The sequence below is a fragment of the Balaenoptera ricei genome, chromosome 16 (assembly GCF_028023285.1).
Source record: "Balaenoptera ricei isolate mBalRic1 chromosome 16, mBalRic1.hap2, whole genome shotgun sequence".
Taxonomy (NCBI): Eukaryota; Metazoa; Chordata; class Mammalia; order Artiodactyla; family Balaenopteridae; genus Balaenoptera; species Balaenoptera ricei.
The window spans coordinates 10,187,721-10,207,354 of NC_082654.1; the positions used below are offsets into that span (position 1 = coordinate 10,187,721).

The following is a 19,634-nucleotide window of genomic DNA, read 5'->3' on the forward strand; positions in this document are numbered from 1 at the left end:
CAGTTAAGTCTGTACAAATGCTTCTGAGTGCACTGCCTGCCACGTCTCCCACGTTGAGCTGCTCATAGAGAATGTCCTTTAAAAGAACAGTCTTCCAGTAGGACCATAGGAAGCTCAACTCAGAACATTAAACCAGTGAAGTGTTCTCTCCAGCTGAGAACACCAAGGATCCAAAAAGCTGGAAAGAGATGACCAGCCTGGGGAACTGTGGACCCGTTCTGCAAGGGGGTTGATCACACCCTTCCTCCCCTCTCCACTGGGTCACTTCTGCCGTCCACTAGTTGACTTGTTTTCTTCCTTCTAAACCCACAGCCCTTTGATGTTGCTGTTTAGATGAGATGGAGGTTGTTTTTCTGTGGTGTGTTGGTGGTGGGACCCTAGGTAGTGTGAAGTCCTTCCTGGTTGGCCATTATATTGTTCTCCTATGTCTGTTCCAGCACTCGGGGATAAATAGTTCCAATGCAGAAGTGCTGGCTCTGTTCAATGTGACTGAGGCGGACGCTGGGGAGTATATTTGTAAGGTCTCCAATTATATAGGGCAGGCCAACCAGTCTGCCTGGCTCACTGTCCTGCCAAAACAGCAAGGTAACAACGTTTTTGTTTTGTTTTTGTTTTTGTTTTTGTTTTTTGTTTTAAAGAAGGCTGGATATAGAAGCTGAAAAGACTTGGTGCTTTGGGAGACTGCAGGCAGCTTATAGGATAACTCTGTGGCCTTGGTATATTCATCATAACCTTTCTTTGGTGATGCAGCTGGTATGATGCCAGCAGCCATGGAAAAATGCCCACAATATTCAAAGTGCTTGCTCTAATTTCTTCTAAAGATTACCTTCCACCCCCACCCAGTTTTGAAGTTGTTCCTTCTGGTTTATCTCGTTCAGGCTGCACATCTCCCATCATTACTGCACGTCGGCACCATTGTAAACACACACCGGCATGCCTGTTGAACTTGTGGCATTTGCATAGCAGCAGAATTCATACCTCCTCTGCCCCACATTTTGAAAGAAATATCGGCACGATATAATTGGTTCAACAGAGCATCATTTTCTTGGTTGCGTAACTGATACTTATGGAATACTATCCTTGACTTTGTTATCCCAAATTCAAGGATATTCCATCTCAGAGAATAAATGTACGGCTGGCTGCTGTTGAAGACAGCAGGTTGCCTTTCTCGATTTGTCATGACTCACATTCAAGTGTTTGTATTAAGAAAAGGAAAAAAAGAGTCCAGTTTCTTTGCTACCAAGATCATGCCTTCTTCCCTTTTCTTTCAATGCAATGTATGTCAAGATGGTTACGCAGGAGTAAAAATAACCAGAGCCTGGTAACCAACACAAACTCCCACCCACCCTGGTGGTTCCCACAGGCCTGGAAGGCAGTGCCAGGTGTCCCCTTGGGCTTATCTGCGGTGTGCTGTCTTACGACACGACAGTTTAGACAGAACCATCCTTTTTTCGAGGTGGGAGTCTGCAGCCGACAGGACCAGAACCCAACTTGGACTTTTGGGTGCCATACTTTTGGAAAATCACCCCTATATCCAAAGCAAAGCAAAGCAAAGCAAAGGCCAAGAGACTGGATCTCTGTGGGTTGATTTTTCCATGCCTTTGATCGCATGCATGTATGTCTAGGTGGTGAAGCCAGTGTGGTGACGGGCCTGTGGAGGTGAGCTGCTCCGTGTCGCTCAGTCTCTCTCGGTTGTGGGCTTTGTGGATGGGCTGCAATTGGAATCTTCCGGTGGCCGGTACCCTCCGGAGCCCCCGGTGCGACGCCTCATGGTTCCATGGCCCCCTCCACAATCATTCCTGTGTCGTCTAGCCTTTTCTCTTGCTTTCCTTGTTTTCTAGGCCGCCGGTGTTAATACCACGGACAAAGAAATTGAGGTTCTCTATATTCGGAATGTAACTTTTGAGGATGCTGGGGAATATACGTGCTTGGCGGGTAATTCTATTGGGATATCCTTTCACTCTGCATGGTTGACAGTTCTGCCAGGTATATACTGCTCTTTCTCGCCATGGTTTTTTTCCTCTTCTTGGTTGATTGCTATAAAATTAACACAGCTTCTGTTCTCAGAAATGGCCCCTTTTCCCCTTGCATAAAGAGTTTTTAAAATGTTTAAAAATTATCCCCCAGGGATAAGAAAGTTGTCTTGGAAATTCACTCACAATGAGATCCCACCCTCACATTTATGAACAAGTGAAATTTCACCCTTCAAACCCGAAGGGATCTTATATTTTTAGTGAGTCATCGGGTCAATGTATAGATTTACCCATCCCCCTTTCTTTTAAGGACAAAGTTGAAATTACTTTGTAAAATCCAAAGTAATTTTTTCTCATGTCAAATTCCATTTTGCTAAAATCCCATAAGTACTTCTATTACTTTTGTTCTGCTTTCTATTTTTAACAAGATGTAAATAGATGGGTGTATGTTGAGGTGCCCGGGGAGAAGCACCCCCGTGTGTAGGGTGTACAGAAGCAGTGTGTTACCTACCTTGGGGATCGGTGGCTTGCTGCATGATGGAATGGAACGGACTCTCAGTTTGCTTTTACTGCAAAGCATGCTCTTGCCATCTTGGGCTTGATGTTATTTCTACCCTACGCAGAAATCAACATCATCACTGAAGCCCTGTTGCCTAAACATTGCTGCTGTCTGAATCTTTAACCGACATCTCTATCCTAGTCAAGCTTTCTTGATAATTACTATCTCCTTTAATGCATCTGTCTCTTCGTCATTTCCTTTGTGAAACTGCATAGACTATGGTTTGCTAGCTCATAATGTTCCACTCCAGTTATTAATTCCTTAATTTTAAAGTGCGGTGCCTTACCTGCATGCTTATTTTATATCTAGTAAAAATAAATTGAGCATTTCGTTTTGTGCTGTGCTGCTAAGAGTTTTGACTATCTTGCAAATAGTTTTCTGTTTCAAATGTATAAGCTTTAAATAATGCCATTGCATTCGTTTTGCCTTTTGTTGTGAATCTGCTCTGTGAGTATTTGCTCTGAGACAACCAGGCGCCTCTTGTATTGAGCTTGCTTTTCCTTGCAGTACTGCATTCTGCAAGTGCCTGACTGGCACTTCTTAACCCATTTGCCTGACAGTACAAGCACATTAACTAAGAATGCAGTTTGAGAAAAATACTACTTGGAAATACACTGCTTGTCGATTAACCATTAAGCACTAAGGAGGGAGCAGACATTATTGGAAGTTGGTATAAGAATGTGCTAACTTAAGTAATTATATGTATCCTCACATGCGACATTATCTCTATTTTTCCTTTAAGAGACAAGTTGCAGTGACATCAGTTTAACGAGATACACAAAAATTTAAATGGTTATTGATGAAGGAATGTTACAAGCTTTTTATCGTATGGACATAATGATTCTATATTATAAGCAATTCAGTCTTTATATTAAATGCATTTGTTTGTTTAGTTGAATAATCTACTGGACTATATTAAGAAATTTGAACCTTTTTCAGTCTGGCCTACTAGATGAATGTTTATCTCATGTCCTATGGAACTGTGTTCATCTGGGTCAATGACTTTGTCCCATCTTCCTTTGGAAGAGCTTACCCAAAGAAGACTGAGGCACCGTTCCTTTAGAAATAAAAGTGGGCATCGTTCATATTTAAGAATTTTTAAATGGTTTGCCTCAGAGACCATCAAGGAAGAAGACTGTCCTTTTGTTGAGGTTGTGGTTGGCTGCCTTACTCTGCCCAAATGTCTAACAGAATGTGACCTCGTAACCTGCCCCTCGTAACTTGGTGGCAGCCAATCCACCACGATCACAAGATTGCAGAGGCCCGTTGAGGATAGAGATAGTGACCACCTGGGCCCCGGTGGTAAAGTGAGGAGCCCTTGGTTATTCACCTTCGTTTGGAAGAGGTGCACGGCCGGCCCAGAGCCCATGCCCTCCTGCAGCACTGAGTTATTGGGAAGCCCGTCTTGCCTTGGGAATGGTCGTCGCCTTTTGATTCCTGTAGTTCTGCCAGGATGCATCAGTCCAGTGTCCTAACTCTGTGGCCTGCTTATCTGTTCCTCTCCTGTGATCTGCAATCTAGCTCCAGTAAGAGAAAAGGAGATCACAGCTTCCCCAGAGTATCTGGAGATAGCCATTTACTGCATAGGGGTCTTCTTGATCGCCTGTATGGTGGTGGGGGTCATCGTGTGCCGGATGAAGAACACAACCAAGAAGCCGGACTTCAGCAGCCAGCCGGCTGTGCACAAGCTGACCAAGCGCATCCCTCTGAGGAGACAGGTAACAGAAAGTAGATAAAGAGTTTGAAGAACTTTACCCCTCCCCCATGCCCAGCCAGCTCTTCGGTCTCTTCCTCTGCCTCCGTGCCATCTTCTCCTTCTGGGAGTGTCCCTGTGCCGGTGGTTCCCATGGGCCTCTTCGTGGCCATCTGGTCAGTGTCTGGAGCTTGGAGGGTCAAGTCTTGGTGCATCAGTGGGGTCGACCGAGTCTAGTTCCAAGGGCGAGAAAGCCCAATGGTGCAAGACTCTGAGCTCCTCCACATGACTGGAAATAACCCAGGAGGCAGTGCCCTGGTGCGTTTGGTGGGACTCAAGTGCAGTGGTCTCTTCAGGGCATAAGCCCCTTTTGTTCCTGTGATGTAACGCTTTTTTTGGAGACAGGCTCATGCCACTAGTTGGAAAGCAAGGGACTCTAGTTCTCTTAGACTTATTTTTTTTTTTAAGTCAAGGTCAGAAATCTGTCCCTGGAGGTGACTGAACTACTGCCCCATGAGGTCTGTCTTAACTGAATTTTGGCTCCACCTCTTTGATTCTTAAAATAGAATCGTATGCCCGTAGTATGTTGTTTGCACTAACACTGTGACTGTGGATTCGGTGGCAGAATGATTTTTATAACGAATAGGGAACAGATTGTTGTTAACCCCGCACTTGGTCTTTGGTGGTTACGTTTTCCTTGTGTGTTCCTCCCGATTGGTTTACTTTTGCTTTGGGCAGACAGGGCAAGATGCAGCCTACACCTCTGCTTTAAGCCAAAACCCTGCAGAGCTGACAGAGCAGGCAGTGCTCTGATTCTGTCTCGTGCTCACGAAGATGGAAAGGGGAAACAGGTGTGAAGGCAGTGTTTCCAGAAGTACTTGGAACTTGGTTCTGATAAAGCCATGTTTTTTGAAACAGCAAGGAAGATGGCTACCTCATGGGCCCTAACTCAGTGTGTACTTCAGCTGAATTTACAGGGCGCTTGTTAAAATTGAAGACTCCTTAGTCTCAGCCCCCGAGATTCTGGTTGAGTAGGTCTTGGATAGGACCAGGAACCTGCATTTTAAGCAAGTCCTCCAGTGATTCTGAAATGCACTCCGAGCAACTCTGGGTTAATCCCAGCCCTGTCCCTCCTGGGACTTCAGGTGGCGATGACATTTTCTGGACAAGGCCCTAGCAAGGATTAGGGACCATTCGGTCAGCAGCGGTTTTAGCACAGATCCGGCTGTTCTCAGCCCACCTCCGAACTCCGGGCTGAACGGGTCCTTGCTGACTTCTTTGAAGCCACGTTTCAAGCAGGTCTTTCTAAATGGAGGCTGAGGGTAGCATTTGGAGTATGTGTCACGTGCAGGCAAGTGCTCAAATGGTGTTAAGAGTTGGGGGGGGAGAAGGGTGCCCATTGGTCCCCCTGCCTCCAAGAATGCTGTTGTTATTAAAATGGTACCACTATCATTCTTGGGACCAGGGCAGCGATGATGAGGCCACTTGCCTGATCCTGGGAGAGTCCAGCCCTAAGGTGACTCTTACAAGATGGTACCTTTGGTGACCTTCAGGTGATGTGGCCACCCCTCCCCAACCCTTGCTCCTTACCAGTTACCTCTGGTCCATTCTTACAGCCACCATCTTGAGAGCCTGGCTCTAGGGAGCTGAAAGAGGGAGTGGTGTTCCCATCTCTATTATTTTTTTTTTTTTCTAATAGGGAAAAATGCTACCTTCTGGAGGAAACCTGTAATTTGGTGTAGCTAGACCATTGTCCTGTAATTATTTCATCATCTTTTTTTCCTGCAGCTGTTACAATGCTCTTCTCTTTATTTAATATAAAAGAGGCAGATGCCTTTAAAATCCCCTCGACTCAACTCTGTTCATTGTGTTTTTATTTCTCTCTGGCTGACTGGCCTTTCTTCATTGTCATCTCCACCTAAGTTGGTCATTTCTCCTCTACTCCCGTGTAACTAAAGGGAACATTCGAGCTCTTCCTCCTTTTTTATCCCTCCCTCCTTCCTTCCTCCCTTCATAATTTTCTGAGTGCTTAGTCTAACCCAGGTTCCATATAAGACATGGCCCATCGCCTTCGCCAGTGGCTCCAAGGTCATTTGGGGGCTTTCATTTGAGATGCAATTGCCTTGTGTTTCAGTAAGGTCGAGTACTGTAAGAGAAGCAGAGCAAAGTGGGCAAATACCAGTTCCCTGGAAAAATAAATCTCTGGGAGTTTATTTGGGGGAAATGTTGGCACATCTCAGCTGCTCATATGGGATGCACTGATTCTTCACAAAGAGCGATTCGTCCATAATAAGCACAGCCCCTTTGGTGGAGGAGACGCTTGTCAGGTAGCTGGATAAGAGGGGGTTATTGGACTGTAGCTGGAATGAAAAGCCCCAGAAAGGCCGGCAGATATGTTGATGATGGAGAGCATACCACAGGGATACCAAGCATGCCTTTACCTGGCGACAGGTGAGCCTGTAATCAGATGTCTTAGGGATGGGTTCTTCCTAGGCATTTGCTAGGCGCTTGTCATGCTGCACGTGCCCGGCCTTCTTTATCACACGGTAGCATTTTGCGTCTTTGTGGTGAGTCTGAATTTCATCTTCTTGGCCCTGACCCTCGCCCCTCCCCGGAGGTGCACAAACCGCATCTCACTCAATCAATCATTGCTCCCTTTTTAGAACAAGAGAAGGTTAAAAAAAATTTTTTATACTACTGTGAATTTTTTTTTTTTAATTGACATTTACTAATCTGTACTGGACTTACCAGTGTAAGACAGACATTTGAGTTTGTTTTTGAGACAAAAATACTTTTTCTCCAGTACCTAAGAAGAAATTCCTTGTGAGCATTTCCCAGTAACCATGAATTTTTTTGAGACTCTTTATGCCTTTTGATGTTTGGGGAAAGAGGAACAACTTTTAGGTCGGGGGGAGGCGGGTAGCACGGGGCATCTCCTGGTTCCCCTTGACGGGGGTCCTCCCACATTCTGAGCTGGGGCTCAGGCAAGGGGACCAGCAAGAGCCAGTCCAGAGAGGGGCGTCTGCGTGAGCCTGTCGGCTCTTGTGCAGGTTTCCAGGGCTGCTGGTGGATGGCGTGGCCGTTGTGAAGCCTTCCTTGCACATCCGTGAATTACAGGGAGGGCTACCCTTCCCGCATTTTGCACAAATTGGTTGGGTGGGGGGCAGGGAGGTGTGTGGAGGGAATTGAGGACGTCTGTTCAGGAGGCGAGCAGCCTCGCTGCGTTTGTTAAATTGGTTTTTCAGGGAGCACATCAGCCTCTTTCTCTGGAACCAGACACTTCCATAGGGCATGATGGAGATTCAAGTGTCTCCATAAACAGATAAACACAGCTCCTGGGTGGGGACATACACATGGGCAGAGCTCATGCTGTCTCACCACCACCAGCATCTCAGAAGCGGCTGCAGGTTTGTTTGTTGTTGTTTTTTTTTTCAGACTTCAGTTTCAGCCTCTTGGCTGCTGATACAGATAGGTTGAAAGCCAGAGAAAAATCAAGGGCTGTCAAGGTCATGTTTTATAACAATGTCTTTGAGGCAGATGGCACATTCCCAGGGGCGTCATGAACAGGACAAAGATGGCGTGTGTGATTCAGGAGCCAGTTCTCGGGGCTGGGTATGAATGGTATGAAACATACCGAACTCCGTGAAGGGCAGTCCCACTTCTAGAAGCTCATTTACTACCTAGCAGCTAAACAGCGTGATCTCGGAACATTCTCTGTATTTTGGTCAATCAAGTGGTCTAATGAAACCTCGCCAGTTCCAGAAAGCATGCGGGTAATTAGATGGTCATGGATGGTTTAACTGGAATTTGCCCTTTTGTGTGGGCGCCTGGCCCTCCCAGCCCCCATCTGGCCATTCTCTCCTCTCCGCTTCAAGAAGACACAACAGTTTGGCTAAGCTCGGACCTGGGTGCGATCTTCTAGGAAGACCAGCCGGTCGGGGTCTGATAGGTTTACTCTGGAGAGTCCTGGGGGGAGGTTTGGGGAGACGGAGACTTGCTAAGGGAGAAAAGTACGTGCCAGATCAAATACCCTGCCTCTTTACCTAAAATTTGTTATGGAAGGAAAAAAATCCCGTCCCCACACCCCTTGGACCTTTATTTCAGCTTGAGGTGGTGAAGGCAGTTTGCCTGCCGTTGGGGAGTGATGGGCAGGGCTTATAGCAAACCTGTGTTAACTCCAGGACCTTGTGCTTTGGTCTGGGAATGCGGATCCGAGGACTGAGAGTCAGAGGGTTTCTCTGGCTGGTTGTGGCCCGTTTGTGAGTCCTCAGAATAAGCAAGCGCACAAATATTCATCCCTCTTCCCTGTGGCATCTGTGCCTCTGTCTGCTCTGTTCTCTGTGGGCCCCCCTCTCATTGTTGAATTGAATCTAGTATTAAAAGATAACATAGTTTCTCGGTGGCCCTTTAAAAAGAAAAGAAAAAACCCCCGCTTCCTTGCTTAATCTCCTTTATGTACCATGGAAATAGACAAAAAGCACATTTAGTTAAAGGCTTGATTTATGGCATGAGGAATTTATGGTAAAGAGATTCTGGAAAGTGAGGAAGCTGAATTGAGACTGTGAAAAAACATGCTAAAAAAGTGCCTGCCAGGATTTGGGAGTGGGGAAAAAAGAGCTTGTTTTAGACTGTTAATGTTTATTGTTGTACATAACTAAATGATCTCTATCGATGGACTATTTTAAAATTAGATAAAAAGGAAACCCAGAATTGAAGAAGCATATCTGATAGGGAAGATTATGATTTTGTGCCAAAAAAAAAAAGTGATCATCTAACATTGCTGCAGAAGTAGGATTCAGAGGTGGACAGTGGATTTCCTTAAGGAGTGTGGTCCAAAGAAGAGAAGCTCCCGAAACACGGTGTTCCACGGAGGAATTCCCTGCAAGGGGTCGTGCCAGCCCTGCAAACACGTTAGCACGCGGAGTAAAATGGAGTGAAGAGAAAGCCAGTCATATTTTACAGTCTCAGAGGGGATTTTAAAAGCATAGTAAAAATGCATGGAGGTAAAATTAAGATATACGTCCACAGACAGAGTGATTGAATTCTGTCGTTTCTTACACTTGGGGCATTTTCTTATCTTTTTTCTCTTTGTGTGTTTTACAAAAGCATTTTATAGATCTGTACGTGGAATCTAAACCTCTACACTTAATGTGAGCAAAATTTCCATAACTTTAATCGTAGTGACAGCAACTAAGTTTGGAAAGCTTTTCCATTTTCAAAGCTCTCACCTTAAAACCTTGTTGGAGACAATCTGTTTAGGGGGGAAGATGTATATGGGTGTGAACTTTTGTCACGGTCTGTGGGTGAAGATTCCTTTGGGGTCACAGGTTAGCCGCAGAGCATGAACTTCCGACTGGACGTTTCGTTTTTCTTTCTGAAGCAGCCTCTAAGCCCTGTTTGTCATGAGACTTTCTTGCTCTCCAGCTTTCCTCTTGCCCTGGGACCGTCCCCTGACTCCTGGGTCCTTAATTTCTGGGGTTTGCTTTTTTGCTCGCTGGAGCCCCGGCGCATCCTGCCTGTGAGCAGAGGATCTAGTCTTTCAAACCATTAAGGCAAGTCCTGCCCTTAACGCCGGCGGGGTTTCTCTCTCCCCCATTGCACACCATGTCACAGGACCTCACACACAGAACAGCCTTGGGCTCCAAGTCCTCGGGCTTCCCCAGGGGGAGGGGAAGCTCCCTTGGATCTGAGCAGCAAAGGACTCTAAAAAGATGCTAAGAGAAACCATTGTGGGGTTGGTAGCGAAAGTTAACTGAGTTCTCAGCAAGCGCCAGGCTCAGCACTAAATGCTTTATGGGTGTGACCTCATTTTACCGTCACGGTAATTCTGTGATGTGGGAATTGTTCCAGTCACCCTTTAACAGGTGAGGAAACTTGAGCTGAGGAACGTCAAGTGACTTGCTGAAGCTCTCACAGTCACCCCACAGCCCGCGGTGGTGCACTTGGTCAAGATGCCGCCACCGGCTCACAGTCCCACATTATAAACAGTTCGCAGGGGAAGGGCACCAGCTAGGGTTGGCTGCTTGGCTAGGGGAGGTCACTGGGTACCCACACGGAAGGACGCAGAGACGCCCCAACACCCAGCCTGTAGCCCAGGGAAGAGGCGACAGCAGTGATCTCGTCATTTTAACTCATTTTAGAAGTCAGTGTATTTTAAGCATATGCCCTGTTTTCCGCCCCCCAGTGCCATGCCTCAGCCCAGATCCTCTGTATTCTTAAAAATATTTTTGTCATTAAAGAAAAGTGCTTTGTTTTCGTAGAACGTAAAAGAGATACATATGCATGGGAATGAAATTCAGATGGTTTAGGAAGTTCTGAAATAAGACACAGTACACCCCGTCCCTCAACGTCCTATAATCTCTCCCCTCAAAGGTGACCACGGCTAAGGCTCTTATATATCCTTCCCGAGGCTTGTTTTCAGTGCCTGTGTCCTCACACCTTGCCATGGGAAGGCTACTCCCTTACGTTGTGTCCTGAAGCCTCAACCATGTGTCATTTGCGAGGACATGGCAGGGAAGGCCAGACGGGCCTCTTCACCCAGAGCTGCTCCCCCCATCACCGCCCCAGGGGTTTCTCCCTCACCACGATCCCAGCACACCATGCACAGGAGTTCTGGCCACCCTGCGGTCCAGCAAGGAGGGCTGCGCTGCTGGCCTTGGAGGGGGTGTTCGTCTGTGAAATCTGCCAGCCCTCGTCCGGTTGGGGCCTGTAACTGTCTCATTGCCAGGCTGACTTTGACTGCTGTTGCGAATCTTCTTGCCTGTCATCTTCAAGCCCGGTTCCCACTGCAATGAGTGGTGATTTTTGCTTCTTCATGTGGGAGACCTTTTTGTCTCTGAGAACACCAGTCTTCTTTTGCATCCATAGCTCAAAACCGACGCAGGGCGTTAGGATTTGGGGAATTATTTTTAGCCCAACCTATTCCTTGAATCTTTCTGAACCCTTCTCTGCAGATGGAGCTCAAGACATATACATGTGGTCAGTGAAGGTTGTGGAGATCTTGAGGGTGTTACCGGTGGGCCCTGCAGCTGAGGTCAGCGCACTGCGGAGGTCGTTTCCACGGGCTTTTCGTCTTTTTCTTTTCGCTTCTGCTGTTTTGCCTCTGTGGCCCAGACACTTGGGTGTGAAGCCTCAGTCTCTTAGAACCATATCTATTCATGAGGCCCCGCTCAGCTCCAAAATTAATGATTGTTCAGTTCCTTAAAAAAAAATTATTTACCATGCTCACAGTGAATAAACATTGATCATACTGTCTGCATAATAAAATTTAGGAATAACAACCTTTGACAAAAGACTGCTCAAAAGGCTCAGAAATGTTTTCATGTACATTGAAAAAGATAATAGAAATTCTGTGTTAAAAATTGCCTACTTCTTGATATTAATACTAAAACCAACTTCCTATTCCTAAAATGATTCCCTCGGAATCCATTCGTGGACATCTTCTCAGGTTTCCTACCTGCTTTTTAAGGGCAGTCTGGGTTTAAAAAGGAGAGAATCAACGTTTTTTAAGTAGGACGTTCCCAGGAAAGTACAGTCTTCTGGTTCCCTGTGGGAATGGGGAATGGTCCAGGCTCCACCTTGAAAGTTCATCCCCATTAAATATGTCCATCTTTACTTGGTCCTTGCCACCTTGATTTAAAAAGTGTTTGTAAGCGCAGCTGGCAAGAAGGGTTGATGTGGGCAGTCATGCAGGGGACAGAACCACGTTTGAGGGGTCACGTCAAACCCCAGATTCCAGCTCTCTCGGGCCAGAGTCTTGTTCATGGTTTGGAATAAGGTGATGGTCAGGCAGCCCGCGATGGTGTTTTCCTTTACAGAATCCAGCACAGGGAAGATGATATATTTAAGGAATAACCATTTTATCAAATGCAGACTATAATGGATTAGAGTAAATGAGAAAACTCAGTGAAGCCCTGCAGGCTTCCCCGGGGGAGGGGGGGGGAGAGGAGCTTTCCCACGAGATTGTGAATAAAGAGGTATTTTTCTTTCCCTTGACTCTTCGTCCACTAGTTTCTGAAACTGAAGTTGACAAGAGGCAGTTGATTTTCTCCGAATGGCCTGGGCATCAACCAGTTCCCAGAAGGACTAGGGAGAAGCAGATAGTGGTCCCCAGTGCCTGGGTCTCTGGTTACCTTGAAAAAAGGCACGTGGAGCTACTGGAATGCTTTTCACATTCAAATCCTAGAGCTAGTTCCTTGAAGTATTCTGCTTACATTTCAAAAGATAGAGCTGGTTGAAGAGGCGATTATCCAGAAGTTTTTATGGAATCTCATAAGCACAGCATTGATTCACCATCCCTGCTGATCTACGGGCAGGAGATTGATAATCTTGGGCTCCAGTACAGGCACAGGGAAAAAGGCAGGAATGAAGCCCATGGGGTCTGTCTCTATGTCCTCAAGTGATTATCTTGAGGAATTAGGACAGAAAGAAGACATTTTTTATCAGGCACTCTCTAAACCATTGTTTGGAAACCTGGCCTTAGGACCATATTATTTGGATGAAATCTAGCACATACTGCATGGATGGGAAGACAGAGGCGTTGGAATTCCGGGTTTTGGTCCATAAATTCACGACTTTGGCCAACCCTCACCTTCCCACCTTTCTAAGAGCTGACTGGCTGGCTGGGCTCTGGCCGGCTTCCAGCCTTCTCAGGTGGAGCCAGGATTACATCTGTGTCTTTGTATTTTGTATCCAGGTTTCTGCTGAGTCCAGCTCCTCCATGAACTCCAATACCCCACTGGTGAGGATTACAACTCGCCTCTCCTCAACAGCAGACACCCCCATGCTGGCGGGGGTCTCCGAGTACGAGCTGCCAGAAGATCCAAAATGGGAGTTTCCAAGAGATAAGTGAGTACTTCTGTGGGGCACATCCCTGAATGGGGACTTAAGTGTAAAATGGGGATACTGGGCTGACATTTTCTTTTTATTACCCTTAACTGCCAAGGTCTTGCTGTGATGATGTCAGCAGGAATGGGTAAGATTGTATCTAAATAACCAACTGTAGGAAAAACAAAGAACTAATTCTCGCTCTCTCTCTCTTTTTTAATAGTTCTTTTAAAACAGAGCTACTAAGCCATGGCTGATCCCCAAACAAAATGGTACCTTGTTAGCATGTTTTTTTTTTAACTCTCTAGACAATTCAAACCCAGTCAAATGGAATAAAAGTGGGATTATCCCATTTATAAAACAGAGTTGACATTCCAACTTCTGGTTCCTAGAACATGTCTGTTCTACAGTTCATTTCTTTAGAGAAATTAGGTCTAGCATATAAATTGCCTTAAGAATCTTCACCCAGTGTTGCTGTTTTAATAGTTATTAATATAATATTGGGCTGGAAATCTTCAAATACGGTACCTGACATCGAATTTCTTGTGGTCCGTAGTATTTTCCTTACTGGATGATATTGATGTGTTCCAATCAGATGTTCAGTCAAAGTGTGGCCACCTGGGCTCTGCTGAAGGCATTGTTGGGAGCTGTGTGTCTCTTAGTCTGGCTTCAAGTTCAGGGACTTTGGATTCTGTTGGGCTGGATTGGAATCCTGGCTCTGCCAGCCAGTGGCTGGGCAACCTTGTGTGAGTTCCCTGATTCTCTGTGAGCTTCATTTCTATGAAATGAAGGTCATGGTACAGACCTCCCAGGACTGAGCACAGTTCTTGGCTCGTGTGAATTTCCCTTCCTTCCATTTCCCTTCATAACCTGAGAGATCTGAACTGCAAATCTCAGCAAGATGGCAGAGCTGGGCATCGAGTCAGTGGACAGATCTTGGACTACCAGCCCTCCATCTTCTAGCCGGGGACCAGCCCCCAGACTCGCCTTCTGAAATGAATATGATGGTCACTGAAGGGCTGTCTGCTCATTTCCAGGGTCTCTCTTGTAGTAATTAGAGTCCAAACAGCTTGAGAATAATGGAAGGTAGAAATCGCTGACTATACATCCGCATCAAATCAGCTGGAATAAGCTTTTGACTTGCTCATATATAGCAACCCTATTGGTCTTGACATTTGCACTATCTCCCTGAGATTATGTCGGAGAACTGTCTAATTACTAGAGAAGGAACTCATACACAAATTTGGAAATACAAAGATAAGCTTTTCCAGAGGCTGGATATCATGCGCTCTCTTTGGAAGGAGAGATAGCTTACATGGCACTTGTAATTTTGATTCACACAGCTCCAACCAGCTTTGTTTTCTAATGGCTCGTTACTTTAAATAATAAACAGCTCATTTATTAATGTGCAGCATACGTTAGAACCAAATTGTTGTACCGGTATCATTCTGTTAGAGTGTTGACGGAAGTGATTTCCAGTTTATTTGTGTGCTATTCATTCACTCAGTACTTGTTTACTGAACACTTACCAGTGAGGTACCAGAAAAAACAAAGAATGATTTCTTTACCTGTAGAATGTGGAAAGGGGGTGTTTCTCGTGAGCCCTCCCAGCTCCCTGGTTTGATTAAACAAGTAGGTGGGTTAATGTGCACATTCCTATGGATATAGGACTGAGTTTGGGAGCTGTGATCATATTTTAAGAAATTGCAGCTCTCAGGTTCAATCTGTAGTTTTTGCCACCTGTGACACCACTGGCAACAGTGGAAGTCTGTCTGTTGGCTCCCACCCGGGGTACCCGGAGTGTGGAAAATCTGAGTGCAAAGCATTTCAAAATAGTGTTTAGCACAACCATAGGAGGAGCAGATTTCCAATGAATGAAGGCTATTTAGAAGCAGTTTATTAGATCGGAGGCAGACGTTATACAAAGAAAGGATTGTTATGCTTGTAGCAGCAGGGCAATAGGACATAAATTAGCCATTTTTCCAATGCAAATGTTTATTTTCTGCCAAGATATTAAATTTAATTTTAGCTCAGGATAGAAAGGGAATGACCTCAGCATAGCACACACTGCCCTCGGTCTTTGCTGTGACTTTTGCAAACCATTGCGTACTTACCAAAAATACTGCTTACTCGTGGCAGCTTGGTACTTTGCTGTGTTATGCTTAAATGAAAAAACCACATTCATAAGTATTCCAAAGTCTCTTCCATTCTGTTGGTTTCTGGAACGCCCAAGGAGTCTATATGGCTATTAGTATGATGTATGTAGAGCTTCTGAGCTTAGAAATTTAGTTTATTGTGTTCACTTCGGATTTTCTTCATTATTAATTTTGGGTAGTCATAAGGATTTCTAAACTATTATGTCAAAAAAAAAATTCCCCCTATTTCTAGCATTTCCTTTTTCCTTTAATGAAAAACTAGAGATTCCTTGAAATGGTTTAAGATTCATATCTTGTAACTTGGCCCAGAATGTGACCATAAAATCCATTGGTATTCGAATAATAGCGATTTTTAAAGACATCACAGAGACAAAAAATAACAGCTTTAATGGTTTTCTTTGAGATATTCTAAATTATGAATATTTGATAGGCTCAAGATCAAAAGCTGCTCGTTTTTAGCACTTAGGAAGGCTGACCACCTCACTTGCAAGGATACCTTCCATAAAGAAAATAAATCGAGAATACAAATGTGAAATTCAATAGCTGTTCCAGCAGTAATTGACATTCTCTAAAACGTCACTAAGAAAATACTCAAGCGCATGTGTACCCCAAGTCTCATTAGTTCCATATGATAAATGCTCCGTGCTTTTGTAAGCCGCTGAAAGATTTTTATATTGAGTTCTGGAATTTCCCTCGGTACACCAGATGCTGTTTGCTAATCCTCTCTTTACACATTTAGGCTGACGCTGGGCAAACCCCTGGGAGAAGGTTGCTTTGGGCAAGTGGTCATGGCTGAAGCAGTGGGAATTGACAAAGAGAAGCCCAAGGAAGCAGTCACTGTGGCCGTGAAGATGTTGAAAGGTGAGTGGGGCGGAGGTGGGGAGGGTGGGGGAAGGGAGGGGTGAGGGCGCCTTATCAAGAATGTTCCTTTTGTGGCATGTGAACTCTATCATGGCAGGGGGTTAGAGAGCACATAGTTGACCTAGGGGTTGAGAAGTTTTCAGTATAAATCAGCATCTTGGACAGACTATTTATCTTGAGCTGTGTGCACTTATAAAAAAGAAAAGCCAGTTGTATTGGAAAGTGGCAGCCTCGTTCCCTTTATATGTGTAGGTGCTTAGAAAGTATCGACTCACGTAGAATTGATTAATTTAGATGAGTGTTGGTATGTCGGATTCAGGACCCAAACCTTAATTTACAAATGAAGGAAAATTGGCCTTTTTAGATGGAGAAAGGAGGCTCAGGGAGAGGAGGACACACTTACTCCTTTGCAGGAGGAACAAAGCAGGAATGACGTTGTCTGTGGGAGTCGCTTGGGAAGCTGAAAGGGGACTCACCGGATTGGTGCTGGTCCAGAGCCTTCTGGGACTTGTGAGCAGTTACCCGGGGATGTAAACGTCGAGTGGCGTTCGTGGGAGCCTGAATGTCTCCGCATTAACCTTCCAACCCTGCTTCATGCCTGCGTCCAAAGAGCTTAAAGAACTTTGAACCACTAACTTCATCCTCCCACAGTGTTCTTTTATGAGAGGAGTTGTAGGGAATGGTTGCATTATAAATCCCATTGTAGGCATCTCAGAAAGGACACCCCAAGCTGAGTTTTTCCCACGTGTCCCGGAGGAGAGAGGGTCTGTTCTCGGGACATGGGGGGCCTCATGCACTGTGGACGCCCTGGGGGCTAGGCTCTTTCTTTCTTTCATGGGGTTTTGTGGGATAGTCACCATGTCTCTCCCTGAGGGGAAGGAGCAAGGTGGAAATAGTCAAAAAGGTGTTGGGTGTTTTTTTTCTGTTTGTTTTTTTAGCTGTGGATCTGAATGGCTCCCAAGGCACACTAGGGTGTTGTGAGCCGCTCCCCACTTTGGGGTGTGAAGCCCGGGAGGACAGTATTCTCCCACCCTGCACGTCTCGGCTCCACCAACAGAGGCAGCCAGCCCTCTGCACGGCCTGGGCCTGCCTCCTGTGCCCGTGCCTTGCTGAGTGGCAGGTGCAGTGAGCTGTGGGCTCCCACCAGCCGCCCCGACAGCCCCTGGCCTTGTACCAGGGCCGAGTATGCGGAAGGCCCAGGCTCCCGGTCTCTGTAGACAGAGCTTCTGATTCGGTTTACGGAGCTCAGGCGAAGGAGGTCTGGGAGTTCTCTTTCTCTGGTTATATCAAGGCTGGCCTTCCCTTAGGAGGGAGAAGGACGTGAGCCACAGAGCCCTTGTGACGTGGCTGTTTTTACAGCCAGTGGGTGGCTCAGAGCTTAGAGGAGACCCCACAGTGTCACCGCAGTGGAGCCTCTGCACCCGAGGGGCAGGCGCTCAGTCCTCCACGCGAGGCTGCGTGGATGTGACACTCCAGGCAATTGTGTTGCTCGTCCTTTTGTGAAGCTAAAAAGCTTTATTCAGCATGGCTTCTATCCATGCCCTTACCTCATTTTTTTTAGTAAGCCCAGATTTCCCCATATTGAATTAGCTCACAGGGGGATACCTGGAGAAGAATCTTGCCACTTTTTGGAAGCTAACTGTGAGCCTGTGTATGCAGAACCTAAGCCATTCTTGCTTGAAGTTATGGAGCAGAGGTTTTTAAAACCTTAATTTTTTAGCAGGGGAATCCCAGCCCCTTTGGAAGCCCGTAGAAGGCATGGACCTTTGCCCCCTCAAGATGCACGTGCACACACGCACTTTTGTCCTCAGTCCGGGGTGTCCTCTGAATCCATCTGTGAACGCTCTGTGGGCTACGAGGGCTCAGCTTAGCAGCACGAGGTGCAGAGAAAGTCTGAAGTGATGTGAAATGCTCCCAAACTCCTCTTCCTCCTCCTCCCTGGAAGTCCTCACGGTTGCTTTCAGGCCCCATGAAGTTTGGTGTGATTTTCTCAGGTACCTTAGGTCTGCCAGAGGATGGAATTATTTCACGATAGAGAAAAATGCCCCCACGTTTGTGAGGTTTGCTGGAAAAGATCTGGCCTTAGCATCCAAGGCCTATATATTTGTTCTGACTTTTGACCCTATTGACCCCAAATTAGCTATTCGACACGGAGCAGGGCAGTGCTGGGCCCTTCCCGCTTCACCAGTAAGACGAGGGAGATGATTTGGAAAGTTTTTCTGGTTCTGAAATTGACTTTCATGCTGTTTCAACCAAATTTTCATCAACTAACAATAGCAACCAACGGGTTAGAGGAAACTGATCTGTAATTTACCTAATGTTCCTAGATGATGCCACAGAGAAGGACCTTTCTGATCTGGTGTCAGAGATGGAGATGATGAAGATGATTGGGAAACACAAAAATATCATAAATCTCCTCGGAGCCTGTACTCAGGATGGTGAGTAAGAGGAAAAAGAGCTTTCATCCACATAACCCAGGGTTCAATGTCAGCATCGTTTTAAAAATGGATGGACTCTTAGATCTTGCTCCTAGGGCCTCTCAAGTGCATGTTTAAAGTTTTCCTTAAAACCCCCGCAGGGGGAATTCCCTGGCGGTCCAGTGGTTAAGACTCTGAGCTCTCACTGCCAAGGGCCTGGGTTCAATCCCTGGTCGGGGAACTAAGATCCCACAAGCTGGGACTTCCCTGCTGGCACAGTGGTTAAGAATCCGCCTGCCAATGCAGGGGACACGGGTTCAAACCCTGGTCCAGGAAGATCCCACATGCCGCGCGGAACAACTAAGCCCGCATGCCACAACTACTGACCCCACGCGCCAGAACTCCTGAAGCCCTCATGCCTAGAGCCCGTGCTCTGCAACAAGAGAAGCTACCGCGAGGAGAAGCCCGCGCACCGCATTGAAGAGTAGCTCCCGCTCACCACAACTAGATAAAGCCCACACAGCAACGAAGACCCAACACAGACAAAAATAAATAAATAAAAGTAAATAAGTAGAAAAATAAGTAAGATCCCACAAGCCATGTGGTGTGGCCAAAAAGAAACCAATACCCGTCTGGAAGTGTTCCCAGCCACAAACACAAAGAAGACGTTATGAGTGTGCCTGGGTTCTGGGGGCGGGAAGGTGGGCATTGGGCGACTCTGGATGGGAAGGCCTATAGCGTCCTCCTGTTTTTAGGGCATAACCTGGAGGGTTTTCGGAAAAGGCAGCCTCCTTATGTTTTTGTTTTGTAAGTGCTAAGAGAGATTTCTCCAAATAAGATCCTACGTTTTGGTGGACAAGTTCTTCCCTTAAAGTGGGGATTGAGGAACCCATGTCTTGTTATGGGTACCAGGTGGCTGAGCTCCCACGAGTGGCGTGAAAGAGGGGAGACAGATAGGAAGGGGCACGTTATCTTCCTCAGGGGAGCGAGACCCGTGGCTTCTCTCATGGATGATCTATGGCACTTTGCGAATCAGTTTGATGATAATTAATAAACTTGAAAATGCCTGTCTTTGCCTCAGCAGTTTCCCTTTGAGGTCTATACCAGGAGTCAGGAGACTTTTTCTGTAAAGGGTGATTGTAAATATTT

General features: G+C 46.1%; 1 protein-coding gene across 15 annotated transcripts in view; it reads left to right on the forward strand.

The window, feature by feature from the left end:
• The window catches only part of FGFR2 (fibroblast growth factor receptor 2), a 102,149-nt gene that overhangs the window by 66,323 nt on the left and 16,192 nt on the right, over positions 1-19,634 (forward strand). For 4 of the 15 annotated variants that reach the window (XM_059900562.1, XM_059900568.1, XM_059900571.1 and 1 more), the window contains 5 exons: positions 438-585; positions 4,054-4,256; positions 12,921-13,072; positions 15,947-16,068; positions 18,396-18,506. In XM_059900562.1, the coding sequence (XP_059756545.1) occupies positions 438-585; positions 4,054-4,256; positions 12,921-13,072; positions 15,947-16,068; positions 18,396-18,506 (736 nt within the window). Of the gene's footprint in view, positions 1-437; positions 586-1,841; positions 1,987-4,053; positions 4,257-12,920; positions 13,073-15,946; positions 16,069-18,395; positions 18,507-19,634 lie in introns of all 15 variants that reach the window. The other 11 variants (XM_059900563.1, XM_059900569.1, XM_059900572.1 and 8 more) reach the window with 4 other exon arrangements.